This window comes from Microtus pennsylvanicus, chromosome 8 (genome assembly GCF_037038515.1).
Source record: "Microtus pennsylvanicus isolate mMicPen1 chromosome 8, mMicPen1.hap1, whole genome shotgun sequence".
NCBI lineage: Eukaryota > Metazoa > Chordata > Mammalia > Rodentia > Cricetidae > Microtus > Microtus pennsylvanicus.
In genome coordinates, this window is record NC_134586.1 from 75,526,370 (window position 1) to 75,535,392 (window position 9,023).

Below are 9,023 nucleotides of genomic sequence, written 5' to 3' on the forward strand. Positions count from 1 at the left end.
TATTGATTTTTTTGAACTTTATATTTTTCTCTGCTCCCCTCCTTGCCTCTCCCAACCCTTCAACCCTCCCCAAGGTCCCCATACTCCAAATTTACTCAGGAGATCTTGTCTTTTTCTACTTCCCATGTAGGGTAGATGTATGTAAGTCTCTCTTAGTGTCTACATTGTTGTCTAAATTTTCTGGGATTGTGGTTTGTAGGCTGGTTTTCTTTGCTTTATGTTTAAAAAACACTTATGAGTGAGTACATGTGATAATTGGCTTTCTTTATCTGTGCTACCTCACTCAAAATAATGTCTTCTAGCTCCATCCATTTACCTGCAAAATTTAAGATGTTATTTTTTTCTGCTGTGTAGTACTTCATTGTGTAAATGTACCACATTTTCATTATCTATTTTCAATTGATGGGCATTTAGGTTGTTTCCTGGTTCTGGCTAAGACAAAAAATGCTGCTATGAACATATCTGAGCACATGGCCTTGTGGAAATGTTGAACATCCTTAAAAGAACAGTACTGAACTTCATATGAAAAATACCAAAAGTGGTATTACTGGGTATTGAGGAAGGTTGTTTCCTAATTTTCTGACAAATTGCCATACTGACATCCAAAGGGGCTGTACCAGCTTGCATTCCCACCAGCAATGCAGAAATGTTTCCTTTTCCCCACAACCTCTCCAGGATAAGTTGTCATCAGTGGTTTTCATCTTGGCCATTCTTACAGGTATAAGGTGGAATCTCAGAGTTGTTTTGACTTGCATTTCTCTTATGACTAAAAATGTTGAACTTTTTCTTATGTAAGCGTGTTTCAGCCATTTTAGATTCCTCTGTTGAGAGTTCTCTGTTTAGATCTGTGCTTCATTTTTTTATGGGATTATGTGTTTTTTTGATGACAAAGTTCTTGAGCTCTTTGTATATTTTGGAGATCAGACCTCTGTCTGATGTGGGGTTGGTGAACATCTTTTACCATTCTGTAGGCTCTCATTTTGCCTTGTTGACCATGTCGTTTGCTTTACTGAACCTTTTCAGTTCAAAAGGCCTCATTTAGTAATTATTTCTCTCAGTGTCTGTGCTGCTGGGTTTATATTTAGAAAGTGGTTTCCTATGTCAATGTGTTCAAGTGTATTTCCCACTTTCTCTTCTATAATGTTCTGTGTGGTTGGCTTTATGTTGAGGTCTTTGATTTATTGGACTTGAGTTTTGTGCATGGTGATAGATATAGGTCTATTTTCATTCTTCTACATGTTGATATCCAGTTATTCCAGCACCATTTGTTAAATATGTCTTCTTTTTTCCATTTGATATTTTTTGCTTCTTTGTCAAAAATCAGGTATTCGAAGGTGTGTAGATTAATATCTGGGTCTTCTATTCAGTTCCATTAGTTTTCCTGTCTGTTCTTATACCTGTACCAGGTTGTTTTGAGTACTGTAGCTCTGTAGTAGAGTTTGAAGTCAGGGATTTCGATGCCTCCAGAAGTTATGTTATTTTTTTTATTCCTGCTTATTAACAATTTAATAGCTATGTGTTAAGCATACAGAAGTTATGTTATTGTTACATGATTGTTTTGGAAATCAGAAAAACAATACCCTTCACAATAGCCATGAATAGCATAAAATATCTCGGAGTAACTCTAACCAAACAAGTGGAAGACTTGTATGACAAGAACTTTAAATCTCTAAAGAAAGAAATTGAAGAAGACACAAGAAAATCGAAAGTTCTCCCACGCTCGTGGGTAGGCAGAATTAACACAGTAAAAATGGCAATCTTACAAAAGCAACTTACAGATTCAATAAAATGCCCATCAAAATCCCAGTAAAATTATTCACCGACCTCAAAAGAACAGTATTGAACTTCATATGAAAATGCCAAAAATCTAAGATAGACATTGATAGATTTTCATATGTTAAACAATTCTTGCATCTCTGGAATAAAGTCAAACTTTTGTCATTTGCAGATGACATGATAGTATATATAAGTGACTCCAAACATGTGAGAAGAAAACTTCTACAGCTGATAAATACCTTCAACAATGTGGCAGAATATAAAACCAACTAAAAAAAATCAGTAGCCTTCCCATATACAAATGAAAAGGAAGCCGAGAAAGAAATCAGAGAAACATCACCCTTCACAATAACCATATCACATAAAATATCTTGAGGTAACCCTAATCAAAGAAGTTAAAGACCTGTTTGATAAATACTTTAAGTCTTTGAAAAAAGAAATTGAAGAAGACACCAGAAAATGGAAAAATCTTCCATACTCTTGGATAGCTAGGATCAATATAATAAAAATGGCAATGCTACCAAAATCGATTTACAGATTCAATGCAATCCTGATCAAAATCCCAACACAATTTTTCATAGACCTTGAAAGAACAATACTAATCTTCATATAGAAAAAATATCCCAGGATAGCCAAAAGATTCTTGTATAATAAAGGAACTTCCAGAAGCAACACCATCCCTGACATCATGTTCTGTTATACAGCTATAGCAATGAAAAGAGCTTGTTATTGGCATAAAAACTGAGAGGTTGACCAACGTATTCTAATTGAAGTTCTGGATACTAAACCACCCACCTGTGAACACCTGATTTTTGACAAAGAAGCTAAAAATTTACAATGAGAAAAGGAAAACAATTTCAACAAATGGTGCTGGCATAACTAGATGTCAACTTGTAGAAGAATGAAAATAGATTTATTTCTATCCCCATGTCCAAATTGATTAAAGGCCTTCATATTAATTTGACTGCACTGTACCAGACAGAAGAGAAAGTGGGAAGTAGCATTCAATGCATGAGCACTGGAAAACACTTCCTGAATATAACACCAGTAGAATAGACCCTGACAGAAACATCAAATAAATGGAAAATCCTGAAACTGAGAAGCTTTTACAAAGCAAAGGATACACTCAATAAGACAAAAAAGCAGCCTACTGAATGGGAAGAGTTCTTCACCAACTTCACATCAGACAGAGGCCTGATCTCCAAAATATATAAAGAACTTAAGAAATTAAACGTTAAAATTCCAAATAACCCAATTAAAAATGTGTTACAGATTAAACATAGAATTCTCAACAGAAGAATTGAAAATGGCTAAAAGACACTTAGGGAAATATTAAACTTCCTTAGCCGTCAGGGAAATGCTAATAAAAACAACTTTGAGATATCATCTTACACAGTCAGAATGGTTCTGTTAAAAAAAAAACCCAATGATAGATTATCCTGGAGAGGTTTTGGAGTAAGGGGAACACTCCTCCATTTCTGGTGGTAATGTAAACTTGTACAACCACATTGAGAATCAGTATGGTGGTTTCTCATAATATTGGGAATCAACCTAACTCAGGACCCAGCAATGCCTCTCTAGGGCAGTTATCCAAAAGATACTCAATTATATTACAAGAACTCTTGTTCAACTATATTTATAGCACCATTATTTGTAGTGTTCAGAACCTGTAAATCACATAGTTGCCCCTCAAGTGAAGAATGGATAAAGAAAATGTGACACATTTACATATTTTGGTACTACTCAGCAGTAAGAAAGAAAGACGTCTTGAAAATTGCATGAAAGTGATGGAACTAAAAAAAACCTGAGTCTGGTAACTCAGACACAAAAAGAAGAACAAGGTATATACTGATTCATAAGTCGATACTAACTGTAAAGAAGAGGATATCAATTATATTGTTCATGATTCTAGAGAATCTAAGTAACAAGGTGAACATCAGAAAAACACTCAGATCCATCTGGATATGAACATATGTATATGTACTTCTAATCTTGATTAAGGTATTGTGATTGTGTAGTTCATTTAAAAATGTAACGTATGATTAAGAAATATAGGTTAATAGACAATCATCTATAATAGTCAAGTTTGTAGTCATGTTAAATTTTCTAGATGTGCATAGATATATTTCAGATAGGTATTCTTCATATTTTTCAAAGACTGCAGAATATGGCATTTAAAATGTTTTAATAACTTAGGGCTTTTCATGACAATGAGACATATCTGCTCCTGGCTGCACTAGCTACCTCAAGAGGAAGATGAGCATTGAAGAGGCTCCTTATGGAGTTGGTTAGCCATTTGGACAAGAAGCTGCTCTTGCCTGGACGTTGCATAAACTGGATATGAAGAACCCACAGAGAGACAACTGCTAAACTTCCCCCAAAATGAGAAGATGATCCTTCAGGGTTCCTGATTCATAAAAGAGTCTGTGAGACATTTTGCAGGATACAGAAAGTGACTGAACTGTCTTTGAAATTTCCAGCTTCATGGAAAAGTCTGCTCAATACTATGGGCCTATAGGCTGAAGAAAGATTCCCCAAGATACAGAAGAACTGCGAGTGACTGTCCAGGCAGTGAGATGTCTCTGCAAATTCTAGAGTTTTGGAAGTTGACTACAATGCACTTGCTGTTTACTTAGGTAATATTGAATCCTTCTGGAGTCTTTGATGAAGTTGAATAATTTATATTTATAGTTATAGTTCTCCTTATTTATGATAAAAGATGAAGTAAATATAAGTATTATAACTGTAATTCTTATTTGATACCTGTTTTGTTTTATGTAATTTTACTATGTTAAAGTTAAAGTCTTCGTTTTTGTTTAAACAGAAAAGGGAAAATCGTGTAGGAGTTTCTTCTGTTCATGTCTTGCTTTCATTGGTTAATGAATAAAGAAACTGCTTTGGGTCTGATAGGGTAGAAATTAGGTTGGCAGAGAAGACAGAACTGAATGCTTGGAAGAAGGGCAGAGTGACAGACGCCATGGATCTCCTGCCTGAGACAGACATTGTCTGAGGAATGGACTGGGGCTGGGTGCAGGTATTAGGTGTAGGGAAGTGGAAGATGGGAGTAAGTGGGAACTGGAGTTGGTATATTAAATGAAAATGAGTGTTTTCTTTTTAAAATAAATTTCAAAAGTTTAATTCTTAGGAATCACCATGCTTCTGTTACCCACATTCTTTACAGCAGTGCAGTGACAGCACAGATGGAATCTCAAAATAACAGAATGCAGCAATTACAAAAGACAAGCAGAAGAAATCAGCCGAGATACACAACTTAGAATACTCTAGTGAATACTCTGCATTTCTAACTGCCATAGGGTGACACAAGAGCAGGTGTCCTTTGAGCACCAAGTCAAACTTTTCTCAAGTTATTTGCATATTGGGACATTAGCCACAGGGCAAATTGCCCAAAGCACCTTTAAAAGCAGTTTGACAGTGCCCATGAAGCAGCCTTTCTAGTCCAGGTCTCAAGGATGGGGTCAACTGCTATCCTGCTGTGGGTTTTGGGTTCCAGTTGAGAGTTTATAGTGTTGGGGAAAACCCTTGTACACCTTATTGTTTTCCATACCTTGATGTCCTTTTAATTCATCATTGAAATGAAGTCATTTATATGTTTTTGCTTTGGTTTCAATCTCAATGCCAAAATGAAAAGAAACTACAAGCTATAAAAGATCATCTAGAATTCACTAGCCAACTTCAGAAGAGCACAAGTTATTGATATTCAGGACTTTCCTTTACTGCAACCCTTCTCTACTCATTTATAAGAGACTGGATAATGTTATTCTTTTCCTCCACATTGCCATGCTGAAATCACCAATAAGGCTTTGCCTGGGTGAAGCTGTGTTTCCAATAGGGCAGAGAACTCAGCTGTAACTTGTTGTTCTATTGTTTTTCTTCTTTTACAACTTCATGCAGTTGTCTATTATATTCCAAAGATAAGTGACATGATAGTAGCTAGACCCTCTTAATAGGGAGGTTTGCATTTTAGGCTATAGCCCTCTTTTCTGAGATTGCATGACTTTTATATCATAATAAATGACAAAATCCTCAGCCCCCATTATGCTGGTTTTGAGAATGGAATATGACTTCCCTAGGCCCTTATTTACAGTGACATCCATGGAAGAGGGTGCTGTGTCCCAGGAGCTCCAGGTCATCAACATCAGACTTTGTGGCTCCAAAGCTGGGAGCAAATTATTCTGTGTTGTTTTTGTTTTCAGACAGTAGGTTTGCAGTTAGTTTACTTTTAATTACAGCCCAAGGAATCTAATGCACAGGGTGGAAACTGCATTTGTTGGAAAAGCAGTAACTAAAGAAAATCTGGCTTTTTCTACTATATATAAAAGAACATAAAAATTTTGTCCTTTTACTCTCTATTGTCTCCCCTTACATACTGTGAAAATCCATGTTTAACTGAAGTAGCCTTCAGATTTCTATAGTCCAGTCTCTGTGTGTTCTATTTGAATGATCAGCAGTAAATGACATGAATCTACAATCTGATCTTATTGCAGCTGTCACAAAGCAAAGTACAAAGTTCTACAAAGATTTGAAGCACAGCAGAACTTGTTAGATTATGACTGGGGCAAGTACTTATCTGTCATATTCTTAGACACTGATTGGAGTAGAGTTACACATCTGTCATATTTTTGACCTGAGATTGGGAATTTCCTTAATCCACATGTTGTGTATCTCCTTCATATTATAGTATTAGAAGTTGACAAAGAGATCTGAATACTCTTATCAGAAATAATTTAATATTTTTACATGAAAAGTAAAAGTATAAATTATATAATTAATGAAAATAAATGGGAAATGCATGTTACTTAAATGTATATTTAATTTTCAATAATATTTTTGGCTTTATGCTAAAATGGTAATGTCAGATAACTACTTGGATTTTGATATCAAATACCTGAACTGTCTCATAAGGACTTCATTAATACCACACATTTTGAAAGGTTGTCTCCAGGCATAGATTAGATTGGCCTAGAACTTGTACCCCAGGCTGGCCTCAAATATATAATCCTGTTGTTTATGTCTCTCCAGTTCTGAGATTAAAGGTATGATACTCAACTTCTTGCCAGGATGTTTTATTTATTGATATTTCTATTTCTTGTACTTTATACATAATACTAGGTTTATAATTTACTTCTTATATGTTATTTCAGAGTTCACCAACCAGAAGTCCAAGTATGTTCTGTGATTTCTGTTATTGCTTTTGATTTTCATTCATACTCAAACATCTTTTCTTCATTAGCATCAGCTCTGGTGCTGTGGTCTATTGATCTCTATAAAATTATTGTTTGATTTAGGATGACTGTGTTCCCTTGTCAAGAGGTATTTATAGTTTTCATTATGTCAGCAAGACCATTTTCATCTACTTTCAATACCGCTAATTTGTAAATTATCTTAGAATCTGCATTATGAAATAAACAGTCTTGGTAAGTATTGGTCTACAGCAATGACTATTTGAAAATAAATCAAGTTTATTTTCTTCCTCTTCTATTTTCCAAAATTTATCATCTTGTTTCAGTTCCCTTATCATTGTGCAGATGATACTTGTTTGTTTCTTCAGAGCGTACCATTTCTTGATATTTAAGATTCTTTTATCTCAATCTTAATGTTATCTAAGATTTACACAGAGTGAATTCTGGGCTGCTCTTTGTTTAGTCTGAAAACTGGAGCACAATATCAGTGGAACTGTTCATTGTTCTCTATATATGTATGGTTTTAAAGGTGGGAGAAAATGAACAAATTCTCTCTCTCTCTCTTTCTGCCTTTCTTCATTTACTTCTTCCACCATATATTTCTTTTATTGAATTTATTCTTACTCTAAGTTTCTTTTGTTGTAATTTTGAACATTTTTTTCCATAGCATTGTTAATTTTAGGTAGCTTTTCTACCATTTTTACAAAACAAACTGATTTAAAAATGTTTTGGACTTTAAACCAAAGTAGTTATTAGAGTCTCTAATAGATTTCTGTTTGAGTGTTGTTGATTAACACCAGCCACTCATATACACGCCCACACATTTCCTTATGTATTTGCTAACTGCTTTGCATGGACCACACAAGCACAGGCCAATGATCTAGAATTTATAATCCAAGCCTTTTCAGTAAGAACTGAGCTACATCAGACAGGCAGGGGGAGCAACATGATGTCAGAAACCCAGGTTCTCATATCTCTGCTGCTCTTGGTGTCTGGTGAGAAATTCTAAAGTATTATAATCTTTTTGTAGTCAATTCTTTGTATACAAGAAATTTACAGTGTGTGCTCTGAGAGATTATGACTTACACAATAATACTCTGACAATATTATATTACACAAATCCAAAATGACAAATTTTAACTGTTACTATATTTTTTAATATTATGCATCATCATTTCTATTGCTGATTGCAGGTGCCTGTGCAGATATTGTGATGACTCAGTCTCCATCCTCCCTGGCTGTGTCAGTAGGAGAGAAGGTCACCATCAGCTGCAAGTCCAGTCAGAGTCTTTTAGTTGGTAGCTACAACTACTTGGCTTGGTACCAGCAGAAACCAGGGCAGGCTCCTAAACTACTGATCTACTTGGCATCCAATCGGTACACAGGGGTCCCTGATCGCTTTACAGGCAGTGGATCTGGAACAGATTTCACTCTCACCATCAGCAGTGTTCAGGCTGAAGATCTGGCAGATTATTACTGTCAGCAGCACCAAAGCTTTCCTCCCACAGTGCTTCAGCCTTGAACAAAAACCTCTCTGAGATTCTCACCAGCTGCCTGCCCCACACAGCCCTGGACCTGCATACTTCCTGTTTCTGCCTGAGACTGTTCTGTTCAAACAGTGGTAAAAAAATTGACAAGCCCAGGAAAAATAATGGGCTCAATGTCTCTTATGTCTTTAGGTATGAAAAAGCCTTTAAATAAAAATGTAAAAATAACTTAGTATTATCTTTCTATTCCTTCTGTAACACATTAACACAAGCTCTGCTGCTTGAATATGAGGGATTTATTTTTACAGTTCTGTACTTACAGTATCAAATATAAGACTCTATGGGCAGAAGTAATGATGAATGTAAAAGTTTCGGAAGCTCTAGGAAAAATGTTTTCTGCTCTTTTACTGAATTATTTGGTGTTTTCTTATTTCCTTACTGGGGTTCATTTCTTCTGTTTTTTTTCCCTTTCCATAAATTCTTTTACTTTTTTATTACATTTTAGTTAATTGAGTAATGTTTTCTGTGTCCTTGTGAGTGTACATTTGTTTGTCTGTGT

The 9,023-nt window shown here is 35.3% G+C and overlaps 1 gene segment (V, D, J or C); it reads left to right on the forward strand.

Moving 5' to 3' along the window:
* The first annotated feature begins 7,865 nt into the window (after window positions 1-7,865).
* Window positions 7,866-8,499, forward strand: LOC142855350 (immunoglobulin kappa variable 4-1-like). The segment is given in 2 exon segments: window positions 7,866-7,972; window positions 8,171-8,499. Coding segments are annotated over 2 exon segments (378 nt in total).
* Window positions 8,500-9,023: the final 524 nt, after the last annotated feature.